The sequence below is a fragment of the Coloeus monedula genome (genome assembly GCF_965178545.1).
Source record: "Coloeus monedula genome assembly, chromosome: 3".
Classification (NCBI taxonomy): domain Eukaryota; kingdom Metazoa; phylum Chordata; class Aves; order Passeriformes; family Corvidae; genus Coloeus; species Coloeus monedula.
In genome coordinates this window covers 44,623,773-44,649,035 of record NC_138783.1, presented here as the reverse complement: position 1 = coordinate 44,649,035, position 25,263 = coordinate 44,623,773, and the positions used below count along the sequence as shown (strand labels likewise).

The 25,263-nt window shown below is 41.8% G+C and overlaps 1 protein-coding gene across 1 annotated transcript in view; it reads left to right on the top strand.

Annotated features, from left to right (window-relative positions):
- ARHGAP20 (Rho GTPase activating protein 20) overlaps positions 1-24,923 on the top strand; it is a 57,856-nt gene extending 32,933 nt beyond the window's left edge. Inside the window, exons 4-15 of the mRNA XM_082278090.1 lie at positions 171-320; positions 2,176-2,217; positions 3,166-3,250; positions 5,941-6,018; positions 9,806-9,872; positions 11,807-11,989; positions 16,198-16,376; positions 19,337-19,498; positions 20,516-20,625; positions 21,527-21,716; positions 22,166-22,277; positions 23,835-24,923. Of these exons, the coding sequence (XP_082134216.1) occupies positions 171-320; positions 2,176-2,217; positions 3,166-3,250; positions 5,941-6,018; positions 9,806-9,872; positions 11,807-11,989; positions 16,198-16,376; positions 19,337-19,498; positions 20,516-20,625; positions 21,527-21,716; positions 22,166-22,277; positions 23,835-24,922 (2,446 nt within the window). The 3' untranslated portion in view covers position 24,923. The remainder of the gene's footprint in view (positions 1-170; positions 321-2,175; positions 2,218-3,165; positions 3,251-5,940; positions 6,019-9,805; positions 9,873-11,806; positions 11,990-16,197; positions 16,377-19,336; positions 19,499-20,515; positions 20,626-21,526; positions 21,717-22,165; positions 22,278-23,834) is intronic.
- The last annotated feature ends 340 nt before the right edge of the window (positions 24,924-25,263 follow it).

The following is a 25,263-nucleotide window of genomic DNA, read 5'->3' as shown; positions in this document are numbered from 1 at the left end:
TTTTTATATGCAACCCGATAAAACTTTTTTTTTGAAACTGAAGCAGAGGTGCTTCTTCTATCAGCTCCAGTGCAAGCCTCACATGTGCCTGAAGGAAAAAAACCTCTAGTTGTTTAATCTGCTGTCTGTGTTTTCATGTGTGTGACACACCTGTGAATTTCTGCCTGCAGGTCACACTCTCATTTCAAACTTAAGTGCCAAGCACGTCTCTGTGAGATGTGGACAGCATTTTGTACAGAAGAAGTCTGTGAAGGCAGCACAGACCCAGACCGGTCCTTTGTTTTGGGCTGGCCCACTACAAACTGTGTGGCAAATTTCAGGTAAGAATTGAGATATATTTTATTTAACAAGTTACATAAATGTTTTTAGGCTGACAGGTAACGAGACTATCATAGATTCATTTCAGCACCAGTGACTGTGGGGAGCAGCAACTTGCTGATTCTCTTACCAATTCCTTCTACTGCTTCGAGCAGGTTGCCCTCCATACCTCATCTTCCATCTCGCTTACCATTTTAGAAGTTGAGAAAATGCGTGATTTGGCAAAGCACTTTCTGTGATGCAAACTTGCTCAGTGGAAATTACCTTTTTTTGTATAACTTGACAAACACCTTGGCTAATTAATAAGATGAACGACAAGTATTAAAGAGCCAAGCTAATGAAAGGATCAAAGTCTCATAAGACAGCTTTAAACAGAAGGCCATGTATTAGAAGTAGCAGGAAACAAACAGTGAAATACTGACCTTGTCCTATTTCTCTTTTCGATTTAATTGTGTCAGAGAAAATGTCAAAACTCCTCTTAAAGCAGAATCTCTGCATTTTAATAAAGAGAAAAATTTTTGGTCTGTCTTTGCAGCATTGACTGTAAGATACATACGGGCTGTAGAGGTAATTTCAGTGATTAGGATAATTTTAGTCGCAGCAGGAGGGCTCTTTCGTCACTTTGGATGAGGGAGGGCACCATCCCCCTGAAATCCCAGCTGCTTAGCCACAGTAATTTGCCTGGGTCCTGGAAAATGCGTTTTCTTCTTTATCAACAGAGAGCAAAAGCTGAAGTAACCGGCTTAATTTCTGTGTCACATTGTCCATACCTTAGGACAATGTTGTCTACAAAGTGCACTCTCTTGAGCTGGTTGTGCTGTTTATGATTTTTACACTTAATAGTCCTGAAACAAAGATGGAATTTTCTATTGATTTTCAACTGAAATCTTGCCAATAAATGGGAGCTTTGATCTAAAGACAGCATGTGATCCTTTATAGATATGTGAAAGTAGCTGAATAGGAAAGCAATAGCTTCAGTCAAAAAAAAGAGTAAGAGATTTTACAGAAGTGAAATTCTTTTATGTCTGGAGGTACACAGAAAAATCTAAAGTGCCATGTGTGAGTCCATAGATGACTGTCCAGCAGAACTGAAACAACCAAATCAGAATCACATTTGTAACATTTATAAAGTGCATTTCCCTCACAGTGTCATTGAGTAGGTTTGTAGTTCCCCAAATGCCTGCTCTGGAAATTTGAAGAATGTCATTTGCAAAAGCAGCACTGGGAATATCAGTTACATCTGGGACAGGATTTAAATCAAGAAAGTTGAAGCAAAATTAGGTTAGACTCCTTGAACTGTCATATTATTAGCTACATTTAACTGGACAGCTTTGTATCCTTCAAAGTATACACATGAGATAAAGATAAATGAGATAAGCCTTGAAATGTCCAAAGTTAAACCCTACTAAGTTCAATGGGCTGATATGTGCTTTGTGATGTGCTGATAAAACAACTAATAAATAAGAAAATAATTAGAATAGTGAAAGTGGAAAGAAGTCTGTGTACCTGAGGAAATAACCTTTAAACTTTTGAATTAAGCTCTTTTTTTAAAGTGCCCTCCTCTTCTATTTGGACATTACTTTAAGAACTCAACACATTTCCTACTGAATTAACTGGTAAGGCTTTACCTTCTGCGGCAAAAACTGATAACTGGGGCTTTTGATCTCCATGGCAGGCTTTTCAGTTGACTTAACAGGGAAGCAGACTTTTCATTCAAATCTGGATAAACCTTTTAGGTTTTGTAGGTATTTATGAAATTGCAACCAAGAAACAGTCTATTCGTTTGTGGTTTGTACAAGGACTATTTTGGTATTAGAATGGTGGCTGATTTGTCCTGGTTTTCTTTAATTCTTTCAGGTCTGCAGAACAAAAGGAAACATGGCTGTCTTTTTTGCAAAGGTACTTTATTATATGGTCTTTAAAGACACTGCAAAGAGTCCCAGTCTAGACGAGTGATTTCCAAGCTGTGGTGCCTATGCCATCATGATAGATAAGCTCTTTCAAAGTGACATTAAGAATAAAAAATCTCATGTCTTCTCCCTCAGAAGATCTTGTCTGCTTTCATGCAAAAATCACTGTGCAAGGAGGGAATTGCTTCCCTGTGCTCAGCAGAAAGCTGGAGCAATTCCTATCACACATTGCTGCTTCTCAACACAGAAGCAGGAGCTCTGCCACTATGGCTCTAGTTGAGCCTGGAGCTCTTTCCACGCTGATGGCATTTAATCAAGCCCAGCTGAGGAACCTCTCCTCTAACTTGTATGCTGCTCAAGGCTGGCTGTATTTAGTTCTTAAAAAACATGCCCCAAGCTGGAGGATAAGGTGGGAGGGTTTGCATTAATAGAGCTGTCTTATTTCATTCACTGTTTGGATGGAAAACTACTAGTGATGGTTCTGTTTTCTGGTCACCCAGGTCTTCTGGTTGAGGCTTGTGTCTTTGTCTGATTCTTCAGAGTACCTGGGTTGTTTAAATCATCCTTACCGCGATGATTTCCAGTTCACTGTTCAGTCCTTAGAACTAGTCTGTACTGATGTAACTGATTCCTGTAGGAGTCTTTAGTGCAGACTGAGGCATCACAATGATGGGTAGTTTTAGCTTGAATTTTTGTTTTCACTGTCTCTGCTTTCTACAGTAAACTTCAGTACAAAAGGGCATTACTGGGGGCCACAGTCAGCATCCCTTCCAGATACTGCTGGAAGCTTTCTTGTCCTCAGAGATGTTTCTACTGCAGTACATCTGCAAACAATCTCCTTCTTACCAAGTTACTGCTGGATTGCTGTATAAATCTACATCTTGCTGTTTATGTTTGCAATGTTAAAAATTTACTTGTTTTGTACTTGCTTTGTCAGTCGAATAAGAGAAGAGAAGGAAAAAGACAATCCTAAAAGCATTCCTCTGACGATAATTGCAAAGGATGTGGGAACTTGTGCATATGTAAGTGTTCTTGAGCTAAACAGGGGTCTAAATCCACATCACCTATGAGTGCTATTCACCTGCAAGTCCTTTGGATATTGAGAGGGTTCCTTTGGTTTGCAATCTCCTTTAAGGATTCAGCCCCTTGAAAAGGCTTGGTATAGACAGCCCTGAAATGTTTTTTCCCGGTGTATAATACATGATTTCCATTTTAAAGACAGTGTGCTTGGTAAAAAATACTGGTTCTGGCACATGAACTAAGTGAAGTCCCAAGAAACACCTCTAGCAGAATTTACGCATAAGCATCTCCAGAAATGTCAGTACAATGTTTCCTTTTTTTGTTTTTTTGCTTGTAAACTTATCCAAATCCACAGCTGCCTTCATTAAATTCTGCAAAGTTGCAGTTGTTTTATTGTTTATAATGATTTTAAGTCAGTAAAGCAGTATATAAGAACACCCTGAAATTGCCTTAAGCATATTATTCATCAAATAATTGATGTTGGTAAATTTATAGCCAAAGAGTAGATGGTAAAGGAAGGTCATCCATAGGGTGATTTGTACCTTTCTGACTACATAATTTTTAACCAATTTAAGCTAAATTCTCATATGTGGTGAGTTCCATAGAGATACCCTAGCATTCAGTGATAATCCATCCATTCTTCCTCTGCTTTTTGTCTTTTCTTTCTAACTATGCTTGTGACATCTGTATTTCAAGCTCAGAATCCTAAGGAGCATGGGCAAGGGCATAAGAAATTTTCACAGAAGTTAGATTTCACTGTAAGTCTTTGCCCAACAATGAATCTCCACTTAGAATTCTATATTTGCATAAATGTAAGCATAAATTCTTTTTTTTTTCCCCCCCAGAAAATCATTATTAAGGTAAACAGTGATAGAATTGCCAGGTTGCTAATACAAAAGTTAATAAACAATACTGATAATTGTGACAGTTCAAATGCAGGACTGCAGATCAAGGTCTGCTCTGGTGTAAAAGTCTATAAATCATACATGCACTCAGGCGTTGCAGTCTTGTACCAGGGTTTGTTGGGGTTTTTTTCAATGTCTTTTCTCCTTAGCTATAATTAGCTCTCGTGCCATATATGGTCTCTTGATACTGACAGTCCTAGGAATGACACATTGTAGTCTAGATATTATCAGTAATAAAACAGAGGAGGAACAGATGGAAATTTTGTGATGCACATAGTTCTTATGGTGCTGTGGTTCCTGTGCTACAGCAGCTGGAGATGCCCAAGAATTATTTCATTTTTGGACAGTAGGGAAGGCTGAACACAAGGCACAAACTATATTCTAGCCAAGAGGAAAACTTATGCAAATGTGCTGACCTACTCCTGAGAGCCAGATGTCATTGCTTCAGGCAAATGTTAAATTTTTTATGGTATGAACGTTCAGATCTGTCCTGAAGCAAGATAGACAGTATTCTCACTACTTTCCTTTCATTACCATGACAGCTTGTTACTGTCAGGGACTTACACAAATGTACAGCTCAGATCTTTTTTAAATGCAAGATGTCAGGGGTTTGTTTCACCTGAACATCTTATGGCCAGCATAAAATTGACATGCTACACAAGGTGTCAGGGCATTGCAAACTGTCTTGAGACTGGCGGTAAACATCCACATCCCAGCTCTGCTACCTTCCCTTCTTTGGGCCATCAGGTATGCCTGGGTGGTTTGTTGCAGTTGGCTTGCCTGTGTTCTGCCAAGGCTTTAGTCTGGCCATGAACCAGCTGCAATCCAAAGCTGTGTAGTCCTATTGGCAGAGCCAAGCCAACCTCTAATGAGGGCTTAATGACTTGTGCTTGGTGTGTGGAGTTGGCTGGGAAGTGAGGCCAGGGTGGGTGTGATGCTGCAAGCATTAGAGCAACCCATGGAGCTGAGGTACAGAGCACTGCCCAGCAGTACAGGAGCAACACTGGTGCCAGGCAGCTGGTGCTGAAATCTCACTCTGGAAAGACTGCCTGTGGAAAGTGGCACTTTGGCTGACATAAAGCTTGGCACTTTGTGCTGGTCGCCGTAGCTGGTTAAGAAGTGGTGTCTCTGCTGCTCCGTGCTTTTCCAAACTGCCTATCAGCAGATTCTGGAGGATGCTGGAGAGATAGTGTCTTGACTGGATGGAATATTACCCAAGAGGAAGTGCTTCTGGTACTAAGCCAAATCTAGCTTTGAGAAATCTGTACAGAATGTAGGAAAGGTTATAAGGATGAACAGCCTGTGTACAGTACTTTCTTACTACAGAGATCTTGAGTTGAAAAGGACAGAAATTAACAATTGATACTTCACTGAAAAAAACTCCCTGAAATGTTTCATTTTTTCAAAGGAAACTTGCATGCTTGTAAATTAATCAAACCATTATGTTTCCCTTATGCAATGTTCAAAAGTGCAGTTAGTGGTTCCGACTTTTTGCATATTTTAATGTCGAAGTCATGTCCCCAGTAATTGTAACACTCTTTCTTTTGATTGAGCTGTTGGGGAAGCAGAAGCAAATACAGAAAGTGTGTGACAAAGCAGAGGAATCAAACCAAATCAGACAGCTGGACTTTTATCTATGTAATATAATTTATTTATCAAGTAAAATTTTAACAAGATATTCTCACTTTTTCTAACAATGAATTATGCAGAGCTACTGCACTTCAGATACTCTGTGCAAATCCAGACTTTTAATGCCACTTTCCCCTTCTCCTTTTTTCTGTTCACAGTCAAAAACCCTAAATGTAACCAATGTTGATACAGCAAATGATGTAATTCTGATGGCCCTGCAGCAGCTGGGAATTAATGTAAGTCTTTGCACCAGTTTTAATGAGTCTTTTTTTGTAGTTACTTTTAACAATCAGATCTTCCCTTGCACTTTTTCCAAGTCTTAGGATATGAACATTAATTAAATCCTTTAACACAGCAGTTCAGAGTTGTTGAAATGCAGCAGAAGTGCCTTGTTAACATATAGACCTCTGGAGATTATCAAGTGCCTTAAAAGTTTTGAGTAAGCCTCTCATGCCTGTAAGGGATCAGTCATGTTTCAAGTTGCTTTTAAATATCTTTTGCTGATGCCTAAGAGGAGATATCTTGACACAAGAAGTGAGAGTTTGATAGAACTCCTTTTGAATGCTTCAGTGTGAACAAGGAACCTACTGGTCTGCCTGTTAGTTGGTTTCAAAATGTGCAAACATGCATGATCAGCTGTGTCCCCAGATTGCACTGCTCTCAAGTGTCCCAGTCAGGTACTCTAAATATCCATGGACCTTTGGAGTTGTGTGAGATGCAAATGTAACTAAGTGATTGCGTGGGATCTGAATGCACCCAATTTAAACAGTGTCCTGAAACTGTTTTGGAAAAAGGTTTTTACAGAACTTACAATAATGCAGGGTAGTGTACCAGATAGATGCAGTGATCCCTACTAGATCAAGTACTGCCTCAGCTGGCTTCCTTTGCTCTAAACCAGGTAGTGCCTCAGGTGTAGTAGAGAATCAGTGCCAGGGACAAGAATTCTGGCTCTCTCACTGTGTTTCACAACGTGGCTCCAACCAACACTGATGATCATATAGAAGCTCCTGGATGACAGCTTATTAACTGGTCTATCAGCCTGCTGTTTGGGTAACAGGTTTCTTTGAAATGTTTTGATGCATGTATTGATCTCATTGTATGGAATCTGACAAGTCTTTCCTTACCACAGCCCTGAGTGTGAACAGTCAAATATGATGAGCAAAATGCCACTGTTAGGCTTCCCTTGGGCTTCTGGAGACTCGCAGCTAAAGTTGGAGTAACTTCAGAATTTGCCTTCCCCAGCATCCATTATCCCTATTTTATACAGGCTTTTAGTGCAGGGGTCTATTCTGCTAGCTTGGCATTTTCCAGGCACAGCAATTTATGTCTACCCATCTTATTATGGCTCAGACATCCCATTTACACCAGGGCTGGGGCTCTGGCTCAGAATCCAGTAGTCCATTTAATTAAGGAGTCTCTGGAGTTGGTAGAGGGATTGCAAGGTGAAAAGGATAAAAGGTGAGTTAAAATTAGGATTTTAATTGCAGATTGTCTCCCCTGGTCTGGACCAAAAATCAGGAGACTGAATGCTGACAACTGCAAGTCTTTATTGTGATGTCCTTCATTTTTACCCACTTGATGGGTGTCATTTGCACTTCCTCACTTTGTGTACAGAAAAAACCAGGAAACTGGTAGTGTTTGAAGAGAATACTTTGTTTGAGATTAGCAGGAGGAGGAGCTGGTTGGGTTTCAGCATTGTGTTCTTTTGTATGTATCACAATCAACCTTTTCCTCCTCTTTACATTTTTATTTGAAGTGGAAAAAAAATGAAAGCCATCTGAAAAATGTAAAATCTTGCCTGCAGAATTATTTGCCCAAGTAATAAACATTTTTTCACTGCTTCTTTATAGCAGGAAGCCTTTTTTTCATTAGAGGCATATCATAAGATTAGCAATAAAATCAAACAAACTGAATAAATTAAGCTGTAGCCAGCATATCAATCAAACACCCAACCCCCGATAGGATTGTTCTGACTGTAAGGAAGCTCTGTCTTATGTGCTCTATCAAGTTTTTTTATTTCTGTCCACAGAGAACCACTTGAAAGGAGCTCCATGACTTTTCAATGGCAATTATAAAAACTACATTTCACATATTGTGTGATTAATGGGGCTATTACTTTGGCTGAGTTCACTCTGGTTTAATACATCAGGGTTTTTTCCTCTGTGGTTTCTCTGGTAAAATGACAGCTAGCTCGTGCAAAATGGCATTGATCATCTGTTCCAAATTATCAAGTGGGGCAGAAGGAAGGGCCTTGGGTTTCCCAGTTTTGTAAATACACTTGCTGACTTTTCTGGGACAGTCACATTTATCCTGACAAATGGCCTCATAAAGCCATAAAGGACAGCATTTGCAGTCGGAGATGAACAGTCTGCCTCCTGGAACCACACTTACTGGCTCTTCCCTTCCCCTGCTTCCCCTTCACAGCAATGAACCTTTTCATATATGTATGTGAAAGGAAAAGCAAATACCCTTTCTTGTGCTCTTCAGCTGTATTTATTTGCTCCTGGCTGCTTGCCCTGAGGCATCAGAGATGTCTCTAAAGCCTATTTATTTTCCTTCTGCCCCCTGCTAGCTGACTTAACAGCAGTGCTAATATGGGCCAGAAAGCTCTGTCAGTAAGAGAGCAAACTGCAAAGGCTTCATTGGGTGTATCAGCATTACATCAGGTGCCTGCAGCAAGTAGGAAGAGTCTCAAAAGCCTTAGGAACACTGGATGAAGGTCCAGATAATGCAGGATAGTTGGCAAATCTGTTTAAAAGGAGGTAGGATTTAACTTTAGATCTAATAAATGCTGTCATGAGGTATTTATCACTTTTTGTAGCCAGAAAACTTCTAGACTTTAATTATCCTAATTTAGTAATGTCACTGAAAAGGGATTTAAGGTAAAATAGATCACTTTTAATGCAGTGTATTTATCCACTTTCTATTTTCCTTTGTCCTGGGAGTGGTTTATATTAAATGTCATTCCTTTTATTTCTGTTGTCTCACCATCGTATCTGAAATAAGTACTACTCTCTGTCTTCAATTAAACTGCAACATTGTACATTTCTGCTAAAGGCAATATTTAGAATTTGTTTTAATTCAATTTGATTTAAATCAGAGGTTTTCACAGCTTTTTCCAAAAATTATCACATTCCCCAGTCTTTTGAAAATTGTCTCTTTTGATGTAAATTTATCCTCTCTGCTGTACATTTTAAAGAGGGCTCAGTAGTCTTAAAACACCATCCATCAGACCCAAACCCTTCCACACATAAGGGCTGCATAAAAAGGCTGACAGGAGCCATACAGCGAGATTTTGGGGCAGCACTGAGTGCCAGGAACCTGGGGCTGCCTTCCTTGCCTTGGCATCATTAGGGTGGGCTCAGGTGAAGGTGCTCCTGCCCTACACTCCAGTGTCAGTCACAGGATGCTGTTGGCTCATGAGCCTGAGCTCGTCCTGCTTACTGGAGATGTAAAAAAACTGGGGAGAGGGTGGAGCAGAGTTCTCAGATGTGAGGCCTGGGGTGTCTGTGTGCCAGAGCACATCCCAGGGCTTGTGATTACCCTGGTACTCAGGAGGGAGCTGAAGGGTCACCTTAGCTCACACATCCTGCCTGCTGTCTGCCACAGGCTCTGCAGAAGGTTCTTCTCCTTGTGCTGCTTAGCTGCCCTCCCTCTGGGGATCAGACCTGCCTCTCCTCTGTGCTGGGTGCTGCTCAGTGCTGCCAGGGTGAGGTGGGCTCTGACATCCATCCCTCTGCTGCCAGGAGGCACTCCAGTCTGAGGGAGAGACCTGGGGCAAATCTCCCCCTTTTCCTTCAGAAATGATGGACTCCAGCATCTCTCGCTGCTCAGAACTGAACCCAGGTCACATAAACCACACTGCACATGACAGACACACTGCAGGAATTTTGCTGGTGGCAGACTTGGACACTGCAAAAGTAAAGGGGATTCCTTTGACCCTGCTGGCAAGGTGCAGATTATCCTTATATTTTGAGAAACCTTATGTGAACCTGTCCCTTATTCTTAATTTTGGTTTTAAAGGGCTCTGAAAAAGACTACAAGCTATGGGTGATTTCAGGAAGAGAACATGCTCCTTACCCTCTTATTGGTAAGTTGTTGACATTGTTTTGTTTTTCAGTATTCACTCAGTTACTACTGCTGTAGGAAGCGAGAAATAAAGAGAGGACTGAAATTCAGTTTCCTCTTTTGTTTTATTTTTCCTGTTTTTTCTCTTAGTTCCCTGTCACGCAAGTTTGCCTGTTTGGGGAGCCAGTGAAATGCTGATCCTTTGTTTTGAAAAGCAACTGTCTGCTTGTGTCACTAAGAGCTTGAATAAGTTAATTTATTTCTGCCCCAATTTTGCTGCATGAGCCCCAGTCTTTCTACAGAGTTGTCCTCTCCAGTCACCTCCTCGTCTGGAGGTTGTCCAGCTTTACCATATGTCTTCCTACACCTCCATAGCATTGTTTACTGCCCTCCTCAGCAAAACTCAGCACAGTGTTGAGAAATGTTCTTTCCTTCCACAACTCAAATTAACTGATTCAAGAGGTCCTTTCCAATCCTGTATTTCTCATTCTGGCTGACAGCTCCCCTCTGATTAGGAGCAAATTAGTGCTTATTCACTTTCTAAAATGATTTTCAAAACATTTCAGGACCAGGAATCAACACAAATCTCAGAAGTGATTGGATGGAGTGATTTGATTTTGGCCCATGATTCACAAATCCCTTCCCATCAGTAAGAACATTTCCCTGTAGAAGCCCAGCATTACTTGTGCTATATGAGTTTGCAGATAATTAGAACAAGAAAAACTTGTGGATTTTCTGTTTTTTTCACCTGCAAATCTAATTCCAGTAAATCTTACCATTTCTTCTCAAAGCAGCCTTAGCTACAAATGCTTCACTGGAGTCAGACAACATTAATATTTATAAAATGTTTAACTTGTGCACCTTATAGAGAGTGCAAACTGTTTTGCCATTGAAACATACCAGACTTCAGGCTTCTGACCATTATTGTGTGTCTTCTTCAGATCAAATCACATCCATGCCTTTACACATAGAACCAGAGAATTCAGAAATGGGAAAGACCTTTCTAGTTGACTGACTCTCACTGCAAATTCAAGTTGCAATCCTTGGAAAGAAAGAATCTGACATGAAAGGGATGCTGTTCTTGATACTTATGCAAAGGTTTATTAGATAAAGCCAAGTTTTATCATAGGTGCACATCAGAAGCAGAGTTTGACTGTGCCATAGCCTCATACTATCTATAATCTCAAATAACATCTCTTCCACTTTCTTAGTGTTCAAGTCTAACTGCAAGCTAGCTAAAACATCTTAGCATTGCATCCACATTTAATATATTTCATCCGCCAGGTCTTTAGACAAGTCTGAAAAGCATCTTTCCGGTGGCATTTCTGAAAGCTCCTCCAGAAATGAATTGCCTCAGTGTAGTCCCCAAAGATGCTGGTTAAAGCCAAGCATAGCTCATTTGCATCAGCCCTGTGATTAACGTTTCCTTCCTGTTTCAGCCTCAGACAGGAACCATAATTGTGTTGCATTTGACTGATTTGATAGCTGTTGCACTTAACATGCTAAGGGAGGGAAGATCACTTCCACACTGGACTTTTTTGGTTTTGCATGCTCAGCAAAAATTTGACGTGACTGATCCCAAAATCTCATTTCTCTCCAGAATGATATGAGCAATCAGTACCTAAACTTTCAGTGCCACAATAAAAGCAGTAGAAAGAGTAAACACTGAATTCAGAAATAGTTACTTGTATTTTTTTCTGGCAGGCTTTTATGTGATACAGCTGTAATAGATCTGATTTTACTTTTACATCTGTTTAACTACACCAAACACAGTAACTCCCTATCTGCCAGAGTATGATTTATGCCCATGCAAATATGGAGAAAAGCAACAATTCTTAGATAAGTGAGAAAGTGCTGCGGGCCAGCAAGCAAAATCTGCTTTTCCTCCAGGGCAGATGGAGTTTTGCAAGTCTCCAGTCAATCCAACAGAGATTATTATGATTTCTCTTTGAACAGGACATGAATATCCCTTTGGAATTAAAATGAGCCACATTCGTGACGCTATGCCCCACGGATCAAAGCACTGTGCCTGCCCCAGGCAGCTTCAGGGCCCTTTCTTGACGGAGCAGCTGCCCCAGGAGCTGCAGTGCCAGTTTGTGCTGAAGCCCAGCCAGGTGGCCGCGTGCCAGCAGCTGAACGGTACGTTGTCCTCTCACCCCAGCATCTCTCCCCACAGCCAGGCCACCTCCCTGGCTCTGCTGCAGAAGGCAAATGTGCCAGGCTGGGGGTGCAGTGGGAAGCACAGAGGAGCGTGCAGGTGTATCTTCCAGCTACTGGGGGGAGTTTGCAGTGTAGCTCCCCCTGATTTGAGCGTGCTGTTGTATATGTGTCATCTTCGTTAGTTACATTTTGACAAGCTGCCTGTCAAGTGATTGTTCTAAAATCAGGAAAAAAGAAAGACAAAATCTCTCCCCTGCAATTTTTGTGAGTCTGTTAGCTGAGCTTCTCTCTGCAGCCCTTGCTGCGCTCTATAACAAGGCAGGGTGGTTTTACAGTTGAAGAGTCAAGGCTTGACTTGGGCACAGAATTCCCATGCAACATTTGGCAGCATCCTTTATCTCAGCAAGGTACTTAGAACTACACACCTGCCTCACTGGGACCCTCAAGTGGCAAAGTCTAGGCAGGTACTTGAGTACCTAGATGAGGTGAGCGGACAGAACTTTATTTTGGTACTCTTGAGTAAAATAAAGAAAGTAGTATTTTCTTCTGGCTTTGGCCTTGATGCTGCAAAAATACAAGCACCTGCTCTCTGTTTTTCACTCTGTTGTCAATGACTGTGCTCTGCTCATGATAAAACAAATAAGGAGATCGTAACAGGATTGGGGCATTAGACTTAGGGCGAGGACACATCCCATGGTGTGTTTTTGTTGTTCTTGACATGCTAGCATACTCAGCTCAGTTAGGAACCCTGCCTCACTTCAACATTAATGACCATATCATAAAAAAAAAAGCCATCCACACTGTTGTCTTGGGCACTCCCCAATACCTAAGATCTCCCACAGTATATGAATATAAATAGAATCCATTTGTAATGTTTTCAGAAATTAAATACAGTGAAGCTACAGCAGGGTCCATTACAAATTATTCTGGAAATTGATTACATTTTATATATATTAATTTCCTTTCCACATGCATTCATCCACCCCCTTCCCAGTAATTTGTATCATATATTACTTCATGGCATATTTTAAGAATGAGGCAATCTAGCAAAGGGGTGTAATTAGGTTTACAGGCCCCGCTTTGGCAGCTGATGTTGACTGGCAAAAGAAAATAGAAATGCAAATCAGGCCTGTAGAGTTCTAATGCAGATGTGTTATCATCAGTGCTGTGCAAGCTGCAGGATTGGAGGGAGCCTGGCTTGGGGCAGCAGAAGCCTGGGGTAGCCTGCAGGTCATGCACAGGGACTGGCACTAAATGGGAGAAAGGCTTATAGTCCACCTTTCCTTCTTTGATCAGACAAAACTTGTTAAAGTGATGTGTAGGTGTGACTGCTTGCAAAGGAGGTTATCTCACATACAGCACTGTTAGTTGCGTTTTTCCTAACTCTTTTGGGTTTGGAAAATGGCAAAAATTACCTGCATGCAAGCCAAGGCTGTGATCTGGCTTTGGGCTCATCCTCAGGTCAGTAAGCCAAAATCTGTGTTGCTGTTGTTGGGTACTCACTGGGCACACTACCACTTACAGGGTGAATTTACAGAGAGCAGTATCTGTAACCCCATACTTCACTGCCACATGCTGTGCTGTCCTCCCTCCCATCACTTCCCTGCATCAGGGATCCCTCTGTGCTGGACATGCTGTCCCTTCTGGAGGCAGCAAGGAGCAGCTGCCCAGCTCTACCAGGGTGCACCACAGTTAGACAGCAGTGTAGGTGTTGACAGGCAGGCAGGACTGACAGCTGGCCCTCATGTCAAGTAAGTAGCTGTGTGGACACCAAATGTGGTGGTGTAATTGCATCAACTGTCCTGGCAGGATGGTTAAAAAAAGTACAGGAGAATTTTCTTTGTGGAAGAAGTGAAGTGTTTCTGTTGCCTCTGCTGTAGCCTTTCCGCATGTAACAGGAATGGCCACCTACCAGTTAAACATAGCCATTAAATAATGCTCACGAGCACATTCTTAAATAGAGCTGAAGATTTATTTAGAAGTTTCTGATTAGTTTCAAGGAGAGGAAATGCCATTTCCATGGCTAGGACACTAACTATGAATAGACTTTCACTTCATGTAAAATATGAGCAGAAGAGGTGGCTGCTGTGAGCTCTGACCAAAATTTTCCAACAAACTGGTATTACTTTTTTTCTGATTGTGGCTTAGGATAATCTACCAGAGCAAGGCCATGAGGTTTTTCTATGGAAGTACTTCTGCAGAACAATAATTTGCATCTGTCTTGGCTGAGAGGAGCCTGGGCTTCTCCTAGTGTTATAACTTTGCACAGGTTCAAGGAAAGAAAGTGTACATCCACCCCTTCTCATCTCCTCTTCAGCTTAAGACTTCTCAACCCCCTTAAAAAGGGGGTATGAAAAGGATGAGTTTTCCTGTTTTTCAGTGAATGTTAGTTTTTAAGTGGCAGGGCATTTTGTTGCCCTCCATCAGCTGTTGGTTTCTGCCCTGGTCTGCTGAAGAACACTGGCTAAGATTTCCTTCCTGTCCCAGGAGAGAGCTGCAGTTAGTTACAATGACCCTTTGCTCTCATTCTCAGTTTGAGACATGGCTGTTAAGAGGGGAACAATCAGTAAGAGACTAAGAGGAGTTCCTAATTTTAAGACCTTTTTTTTTATTCACTTCTGCTATTCCTTGTTCTCCAAAATAGCGTCCTGATTTTTGCTTCCACTGAGATCTACAGGGTTTACAGAAAAAACCACCAGTACGTATTTGCCATTGTGTCACTAGAACACTGGCAAACCTTAGTTTGTGAAGTAGACCTTATTCTGGTGCTTATATCCAGCTCATCTAAAGGAAAAAAAGTCATTTTGAAAGTTACAGGACAGTTCTGTTCTCCCAAAACATGATGTGTCAGGTAAAGCCTTAGACACACAGTAAAGCCAGACTTACATTTCTTGAACTTTTGGACTGCTTAAAATCTATGTCCTCATTATTTTTTATGAAAATAATTTTTCTTCAGGCTTTCACATTCATATGTTCACATTTTGAGTTAAACTGTTAACTTTTCACCCTGTAAGCATCAAATGAAAAGACTTCCACCCATTCCCAAAGGGAGCATGATCTGGAATGGAATGATGTATAATGAAAATCACTCTTTGAGCTAAAACCCCAATTCTAATAAAGTATAGGAAAGAATAAGGTATTGGAGAGAAAAATCTGGTATTGTACCACAGTCCTTAATTCTGCAAGCCTTGCTTCTGGCCTCCACAGCACTAGAAAGTAAAATGTTTGGAAGAACCAGCTAATGAAAATGTGTATGGGGTAGGCAAGCAACTAAATCAGTGCTGATTGGCTTTGAAAACACCTCGAAAAGAAAAAGTAACTCAGAATAAGTTTTTCCCCATTAGCACTTCTGTCATAAACAGTCCACACTCCTTTTCCCCTTAGCAGTAGCCCATGCTGTTAAGACCTCACACTGGCTGATGTTGAGAAAAGTCATATAAAAAAAACCCTTTTAATGTACCAATACCGGTATTTCCTTCTCTATACACTGCAAACAGGAGCTTCAGTTAGTATAGCTCCATCGATACCTCATGAAATATGTTAAAATGGAGACAAACTGAGCCCATCAGTGTGCTGGCAGCATGCTAAAATGCCATCTGGAAGGCATTGATTAAAGGGCAGGCACCGTCCCTGGGCCGTGGTCAGCAAATGCTTGGTGTGAGGACACTGATGCTACTCTTGCACTGTGGAGAAGAGGGCAAGGGCAGTGGCTTTTCCTGGTCAGAAAATGCCTCACCCCATTAGTTGATTTTCTGGTGTCAACTGTGGGGAGAGTCTCCCACATTTCCGGGAGAACTAGGAAGCCTCTGGACAGCATGCCAAGGTGAGGGCAATGGTTTTGCACCTGTGGGTGGAAAATGAGTTATTTAGCAGAGTCCAGCCCTGTGTGAAGTCAGCAGGCTGAGGTTTGCTATCCTGCACTTGGTGGTGAGTGCTGACACTGTGCTCCCCCAGTGCAGCGCAGAGCAGATCCTGGTGATCCTCTTCAGGGCATGAGTAAGGCAACACATTTTACACACACACACACACACAGGTATGTGCATGGTGGATTAGGCTTAGCTGGATGCAAGGAGTTGGTTGAGTTCATGACAGTTTTTCCTTTGAAACCATAGCAACCACCAAAACCCAAATACTGGAACTAGAATTGAAATGCATTTCTCGTAATAAACACCTTTCTCTTTTCCCAGACTTAAGCCAAAAGTCATTTAAAAGGAAAAGATCTATCATAAATTGGGCTTTTTGGCGTGGCCCAGGCACTCACTTGGACAATGCACCCCTCTCCTCAACATCTGCTGCTCCTGGGAAGCTCTTTGGCCTCTTACTAACAACCATCTGTGAGGATGACAACCTGCCCAAACCCCTCTTGGTGAGTCCCAGGCTCAGGGTTGGGTCTTACAGTGGTGGAATTTCTCTGTGTAGTAAATGAAGATATGTTTGTAAATGGGGCATTGAAATTACCCAAGCAAAGAAACCAGAAAGGTTTCCAAAGGGAAACCTCGTTTGTGGTTCTCAGCAAGAGCTTTGTTTTTTAACATATGCTGTGGTCAGGCCCAGTTAATAACAGCTTGAGAAATGGATGTGATCAGTCTGCTGCTCTGGGCTATTTCTTCTTTATAGCCCATGCTATAAGGCTGGTTTCCTAATCCTCACTTACACAGTGTAAATAAATGCCGCATTCACACACACTTTTTAAACCACTCCCAAGATCTCTGTAAAATCCCCACATCCATAAATGTCTCATCTACTGTCCCATATAGGCAGCCCACGCATGCATAAAAATTCCACCTGCCCTTAACTAGGCAATTTCAGAGCCTTTCTTGAAGTCATTCCAGGGCAGGCAAGCACTCTGAGTCCTCATTTTTGGTCTGACAGCACCACTGCAAAAAATAGATGGGAATGGGGAGGCTACAGTAGCATCTTTTCATCCTCTCTTGAGGGAGCTCTGGTGCTGTGGATGCTCTCAAAACCAGCCTAGGAACATGAAAAAGGTTGTCCTAGAGCCCATTCCTAGGTATAATTAAGGCATATATGTGGCATTTTTGGTCATTGGAGGGCTGCCCTGTTGTCAGTGCAGCAGATGAAGTATTTACAGAGTGGGAATGAGCCCTGCAGGATCGGGCCCTTTGTCCTAACAGCCCAACTTCTGTCTGGAAGAAGTTGCCAGAACCCCACTGAAATCAGTGGGGTCACACCAGTTTATAGGAAGAGATGTTTTGTCTCCTAAGCCGGTGCTTGATATGCAGCTTTATCCCTGTCTGAATAGTGAATCATACCAGGACTTTTCAGGTCTTTTAATAGTGTAAGGTTGTTATTTTCTTTTGAAGGAGCAGTGTGCATTTTCATCATTTAGGTTATTTAAATAAGCCCTCCAGAGATGGACTCTGTATGACTATGATCACCTGATCCCTCAGTCTCTCTGTTTAAGAGATGAGCCAATGCTGCATTTCAGAAATTTTTCCAAAACATAAATATTAGTAAATTTTTATCTGAAAAAATCCCCAGAGTTACTCAGCATAGAATCACAGTTTGATAGAATTCATGCTTTGAATTTTAAACATTGTGTTTATACTGCAAAATATAACTTACTTCTGAATTCATGCAGCATCTCTGGAGAATAGAATACTGGGGGACTGAATGGGATTTACCTGCAAGAGAAAGAAAATATTGGGGATGAATGCTACAGGCCTGGCTGGCTAACTGCTTCAGAGCTTCCAGCTTGCTTTCACAGCTAAAGGGCTCTCTTTTAGCCATTGCCACAGTGAATTGTCTTGCACCTTAGTTTCATTCCTGTAATTTTGTCTGGGTTTGTTAGTTTAATAGGGGCTTCCCATTTTTACCTTGTGAATATTTTTGTTCAAAATATATTTTCAAAGCATTTGTGCTTTGTGCTAACATCCTGTGCTGTGGGACTCAGCCTGTTTTGATGGCTCTAAATTTCTGCAAAGAAAATGAAAATGCTGACATGAGTCCCACTGCCATGAAGGTGCTCCTCCAAAGTATCCTCACTTACGTGAATTCTTGATCTTGGACTTCTGCAAGAGTGAGAAAGAAACATTAAAGAATAAATGTAGAAGTAATAGCTTCCATTAGACTTACATGCACTGCTGTGTGGCAGGAAGACCTACCTTACAGCCCAGACTAGGAAAGTTCCCAAACTCCATTCCTTAGCCATTGCTGTTCACTAATTCAGTTTAATGATGATGGGCCAGTGTCCCAGGACCGCCCCCCCAGTGTCCCTTTTCTTGCCATCATTTTTGATAACTTGGTCCTCAGGCCAGTGTGTGCATACACATAATCTGCACGTGGTTCCCCTTTCGAAGAGATAAACATGACAAATTCTACATTGCTTGGAGTGGGCCTGCAAGAGGTGACCTGCATGTCTGAGAGATGGCCCGCAGGAGACCGCAGAGAGCTAAGCATCTGGCAAATGTCATGAACATATTATCTCAGGAGAAGTTTCAGCATTTCCTTTTCTGCTTGTTTTCCTCTCTTATGTAACAGAAGAAATCAGTCCCTCCTGTTATTGTACAAGCTAGGAAGGAATCTGCCTCTTTTCCCTTTCCTATAATAAGCTGCCAACTTGTTTAATCCCGTGCAGTCTCATTTGCTTCAGGGGAGCCATAAGCTGAGCTTTATCCCCCTTGGAGTGACCTCGCACGCGGGAACACCTTGCCCCAGAGTTGGTCCTGCCGACAGCCCTGAGCTGCTTGCAGAGTCTGATACCACTCACAAGCAGCAAACAAGGTGAAAACCTGACTCTGATCTGCTGTAGAAGTGCAGATAAATATGAACAAACAAAGCACTTTCTAGTTTAGATAAAAATCTCATTTTTTTCAGACATCAGCAATGGAACAGAAGTCTGTCTCTGGTTGGTGATAATATTGACCACAATGATGAGCAGCAAGGGTCTCATAGCTTCCTGCAAAGTAGTGTCTGCAAAGTAGTGTCTGGCTGAGGGCACTGTCAGATGCAAAGCTTTGAATTAGATAGACCACTCTCCTTTTCCCACACCACAGTGTTTACACATTTAAATGACTTGGCTGAAACTTGCACAGGTACTGGAAGGTCATGCAGAAAGTTAGTGCTTAGCAGTGGCAGCACAGTATTTCTGAGGGGATGTTTTCCAAAATGAGAGCCCCAGATCACAGCTTTGCTGTGCAGTTTGGTGTGATCTGGGGGGGTGAGCCTTGACTTGTGTTTGATTTCTGGCATTTTTTAGGACTAAAGGTTTTCAGCTGTGGCAAAAATGGCAAAACTATATTTTAGTGGCACTGGACAATAAAATATATTCATGAGAAATCCTTTTTGCCTTTTAAATTTTTTTAGGACATGCTTTCCCTCCTTTACCAAGAGGGGCCTTCCACCAAGGGTATTTTCAGACGCTCTGGAAGTGCAAAAACCTTCAAAGAGCTAAAGGAGAAGCTTGATTCAGGTGCTGAAGTGGACCTGGCCTGTGAATCCATATTTGTGACAGCATCTTTGTTTAAGGTATGTGAAGAATGTTTCTGTCTCCCATTTTGGGTGAGAGCAGCACAGATCCTGTGCACAGCCAAGGAGGGCTTTTCTCCAGCAACGGGTCCAAAGAGGAATTGGTGGACCGAATTAACAAGAATGTGCTGGCACATTAACCTTGTGGGGATCTCCAAAGGAGGCTACCACTGAATTAGGATGAGGAAGAGGAGTAGCCAGCTTGTTTGGTGACAGCTTTCCTGAGGTCTCTGCTACAGCCTGGTCCTGTTACTCTCTTTATCTCTGCATATGCAATACTAAAGGGCATGTTTGCAGACCTATCTCCTTACACATCAATATTACCCTACGCTGCAGAGCCTAGTGAGTTTATAGTGTTGCCATCAATATTTGGATTATTTTTTTCATGCATTATCTTTTCTTACAGTCTTGCAGGCAAAACGAATGTTCTTTGTGCAAAAAAAGCATCATAGCTTCCCTCATCCTAGGTTTTTGGGAAGCTAGGATTTGCTCTTCTTCCTAAACTGCAACAGTTTCCCTGCCAATTGTGTTAGGAAAGAGGACTACTAGCAAGACTATCAGTGACTAGTTTAGGTACTCCGTTGATTAGGGGAGGGAAGGAAGGGATGACTTGGAGTGCTTATGGTCTGGAGGTATTTGAGCTTGTCAGCTAAGGAGAAGAAACAGGGACTACAGATGAAGTTAAGCGATAAGTAAAGACAAACGTTATGCAACATCAAAATAACTGGTTTTACTGCAGATTTTTTAGTTCAGCAACATCAGATGAAGCATAGAAATACCTCTGTTTTGTCAAAAAAGGGTAGGGAAAGGCAGGAAAAGATTCACTTTAAGCATAATGTAAAGTGTCTCTATCTCAGATGATATTCTTCTGGTTTTGGTTGCTGTGTGTAATGATATGGTTGCCAGTGAGTGCTGTCCCATGGGCACATCCTCTTGTATCTGTGTATCTTATTCCTGCTCCCTCACATGCCCCAGAACAGCTGCTCATGTGTTTTGTTCTTCTTTTCTCTTGATAAGGATTTTCTTCGCAACATTCCAGGCAGTATTTTATCATCCCAGCTGTGTGATAAGTGGGTCTCTGTGCTGGATCAAGGAAATAATGAAGAGAAGATAAAAAGCATCCAAAGGTAGTTACTTATATTCTCTACATTCTTTTCCTATAAATGTATATCCCAGAATGCAGAATCATAAATATTCAACTTACAATTTTTTAAAATAGATGCTAAAAATATCTTTGTATATGACAGAACATTGAAGCTTACATATGTACTTAAGTTATTGTCTGTATGAGACAATTTTCTGACTCTCTTTTGTCCTGCTTTTCTGCCTTTTGTGGACACCAGTAAATACATTAAATATCCTTTCATGAAAAGAACAAAAGCAACTTGTATTATTTGTAAATATGATGTCCAAAACCTTAATTTCTGTCTGATACAAAATCCAAAACTACCTGTGGGGAACTTTGGAGTCCTGGGTGAAAGGGAAGCTGAAATCAGTTCTTCACGTATTTTCCCTCATTCATCTCAAATTTTAGTGACCATTTTGAAGCCAAGATGGAATTGTGAATGAAATGCTGGAGCATAGTGACAAGGGAAGCCTCCAACCTTGCAGGTGATACCAAACAGAAAGTAGGCAAAGTCTGTGTCACAGGAAACAGAGCTTTGTGCAGTAGCTGACTCCAGGAGTATTTACACACATACTTAAGGCAACTAGATGGCATGGACAGGCTACTGAAGTGTTTGGGGAAGGGAGTGGTGAATTATCAGGCAACTTAGATGAAGTACAGTTTCATGCCACACATTTTACTTGGCAGAGCATAATTTTGTGTTACAGTGTTTTCTGCTGTTCCAGAACACTGTTTAGAGACACAGTGAGGCAAACAGCTGAACAAGAACATCTCTTTTACATCCTCCCTGGTTTAATTAGTGGACAGTGTTACCCTGTTGCTGCATTTCCATTATCTTGACTTGTGTGTATCTATGGAAAGTGGTCACTAATGTGAAGAATTCTGGTTTTATATGTTTTCAGGTTAATAGAGCATCTCCCCAGAGCTAATGTTTTTCTCTTACGTTACATCTTTGGAGTACTGCATGGAATAGAAATGCGATCTGAAGAGAACCAGATGAATGCCTTTAATCTGGCTGTGTGCATTGCACCTAGTCTGCTCTGGCCTCCTGTATCCTCCACTCCTGATATAGAAAGTGAATTTATTAAAAAGGTAAGAAACACTTTGGTGTAGTAGAAAACCATACCAACTTTCATCCCACTCAACCAGGCTGTTGGTTACAAACATGAGAACAGTCAGTACCTCTTCAGATCAGGACTTGTCCTCTTATCAGGGCTCCAGCAACATTCATCAATCCATTCTCATTATCTGTCTGGAAGAAGGGAAGAGAGGTCATAAAGCAATGCCCAGTGTATCAGCAAAATGCCTCTCTCATCAAGATCTCTGGTTGTGGTGACCTCAGAACAGGACAGAGTAGAATGGAAAAGATGTACACAAGGATGTATACCAGGACAGTTTTATCTGGGCCCAGGAGTCTGAGAGAGAAGTTCCTGGCTGCCCTCATGGATGACACTGTGCTCCTGTTCCTCATCTGTATGGTGAGCTTGCTCTGAGTTGAATAATAGAAGATCTGACATCTCTCTCCCATTGCTTGATTGCAGATTTCTAGTCTGGTACAGTTCCTCATTGAGAATTGCTGCAGGATTTTTGGAGATGAAATTACCTCCCTCTTTGGAGAAATACTGATGACATGCAAGAGAGAGAACAGCTCAGGTAATACAGATTGATGTTTTGATCCCTTTAAGACAGCTAAACTCAGGCAGGCAAAAGATTGGTATATTCCATGGAAGCATGCTGTTCATTCTTCATGTGGTGTTCCCAGATACTGCTGTTCTCTTTCCTCTGCCCAAAGAATTGCTCATAATCACTGATTCAGCTTACCATAGACCTCGACCATATCACAAAATGCTTTCACAAGTCATCTGAACCACTATGGTTGAAAAAGGAGGGAGGGGAAACAAAGAAAATAAAAAAAGAAAAAATCTAGAGAAGGTTTCCTCTCAAAACTAGAATTTTTGCATTAGCCTGTGTTTTCCCAAAATATCAGGAAGTCAGTGATCAACAATGGTCATAATACAGCTGTCATCCCATTATATTTGGGTTGAAAGTGTCTATTCTTCACTACCAAAAGAGAGAGATCTCCAGAGTTTCAATGGGGCATCCAGATTTTGCTGCTAGCACAGAAAAATTGTGGAACTGGTAACTGAAAGTGTTTGGCAGACTAGTTTACAGAGCTTTCCAGATTATCATTAATGCTTTTTTTCTCTCCAACCCTCTGATTTTGACTTTGTAAGGAGTTTTGTGTCTCTCCTTAAAGTATTTCTAAAGCAGAATTTTTGTAAAATAAATTTTGTCACAGGTGGCCTGTACTGAAAGTGGTAATGGCACTTGTGTCGGCATGTCTGACTGACTCAGTGTGGCTGTTTCAAACTCCTCGTGCTCTGCCTCCAGTGAGATTGGGTGAAATCCAGTGAAATTTGGCCTGCCCCTCCTCAGGAGTGAAGCACATGGGATCTGCTGTGCTGGGATGTGCTGGCAGTGAGAGCTCAGACCCATGACAGGTTACAGCAGCTGAATGAGTTTTCAGGCAGGCACTGAGGCGTGGTGGCTGCCCGTGCATGAACTGTGTCTGCTGCAAATGTGAGATAAGACAGCTTAGCCTAAGCCAGAGCAAAAGAGATTTAATTTAATTCCAATTAATGCAGATACAGGATAGGGCCCAGGTGTACACTGCTCAGTGCAAATGAGGTGTCTGTTTAAACTGAGACTAAAACTTCACAGTGTTGCTCTTAAAAATATTGTATTTTTTGCAAAAAGCAGAGGTAAGAAGTATGCCCTGTTTTCTTCATTTGTCTGAAAGAAGGAAAGAAAGGTTAAATGTTGCTTTCAATATCCAATAATGAAAAGAAAAATTAAATAAATTACCAACTCAGTATATGTATGTATGTAAATTATTGGTTACAGCTGGATTACCTACTATCCACTTAAAAAAACCAAAACAAACCAAAAACACAACAAAAACCCCCTAACCCTTATTTGTGCCATTATCCTGTATTTCTTGACTGAGCTATAGCTTAGTACTCACTTCAGCTTCTCTAGTTCAAAATTAAGACAGTAATTTTTTATGAAATTATTAGTATTTCTGCTTGAAGAATCTTTAAAGGGCAGATGCTTCTGAAAGTAAAGGATACTTGCCAGAAAAAAAAAAAAGCTGCTTTTCAAGAGTGTGGTTCAGTCACTGATGTGTTAACACTTGATTTGTCCTTGTAGATGTTGCTTCTCTCCATCAGAATGACTCTTCCTATGACAGCCTGGAAAATGAGGCGAATGATGAAGCTGACTCTTCCTCCAGTGACTGGATTAAAACCCGTGATCAGGATAACAGGAGCAGGGAGTCTGTCTTCACTCTGAGCGATGGCGATTCGGAGCAGACAGAGGTGGATGAAATCCAAAGCCGAACCAAACTGAAGCAGTTGGCAATTTCTGCTGACATGCATCTGAAGTTTTCCTCGCAAGAAAACTCCAACGAGTCTCACTACTCCAGTGGTTTCCCCTCAGCAGCTACCTCGGATGCTCCCAAGACTGTGAGGAGGCACCGGCGCTCCTCCGAGCCTGCAGTTGGCCTCCAGACCTGCAGTTCCGCGCGCACCAATGCTGGGCGTGAGAAGGCAGCGCGCAAAGCCAGCTGTGACTTTGTCCTTTCTCATGAAGACGAAGAGTGTCTCTGCCAACGCCGCTCATTGCAGGTGGAAAGGCAAAAGCTCAGCAATCAGAGCTTGGTTGTAGGGATTAATGTTGGTAAAAGTGACAACACAAACCAAAATGTTGAAAGGAAAGACCTGTCCCATTGTCTTCTGCCTCCAACGCCAGAAGGATTAAATCTTTGCTCAGGATTTAGCTCTTTTAGTCAGTCTTCTTCTGGGACATCTCCATCTGTGTCATCGATTTGCTCCCTGGACAGTGCTTTCTCCCAGTTTTCAGACCAGGCTCTGTTTACCCTAAGTGAAACCTCCTGCCCTTTCGATAGCACTTTTCAGTTGCTAAAGAAACACGAAGACGCTGCTGCTCCTGTGGCTGATGACTGTTTGCTTACAGCCACCAAGGTGCCACCATCTCCACAACCTACTGACACTGGGGCTGAGGGGGGCTTGGTGGGGGCCAGCACCAGGTCAGCACCCCTGAAACCTACTGATGGAGTCGATGGCAGTTTCATTAAGCCTGACCTTCAGCCATTGCCTCTGAAAGTCACTGGAAGAGACAGACTTCATGATCAAAGAGGAGGTCTAGAAAAGCATTACAGCAATCCAAAGTTTGAAGAGACCGACCAAAGCTTTTTGCAGAGGAATCTTAATGCTTAAAATAAACACCATAAAGAAAATGCCTTTGGTGTTGATGTGTGTTCATTTTAAGTTTAACATCCAGGTTGTTCAAATTTAATTGAGCAGTCCCTGGACTCACAGGTTTTCTTTCTTTTAGGAAACTGTCTGAGTAATGTTCCAATATAAAGCTTTGCAAGAATATTGTAAGAATAATAAAAATTGCTGAAAAGCAAGCAAATAGAAATCTCCTGAAAATTTGGAAGGGACCAGGAGGTAGCTAAGGCCAGTGCCCTGTTCCCTGACCCTGCCAGGGCAGCGGGCTGCCTGCTGGGCCACTCTCCTTGACCACTCGAGTGTTGAGCCTTGCAGATGTGAGTCCC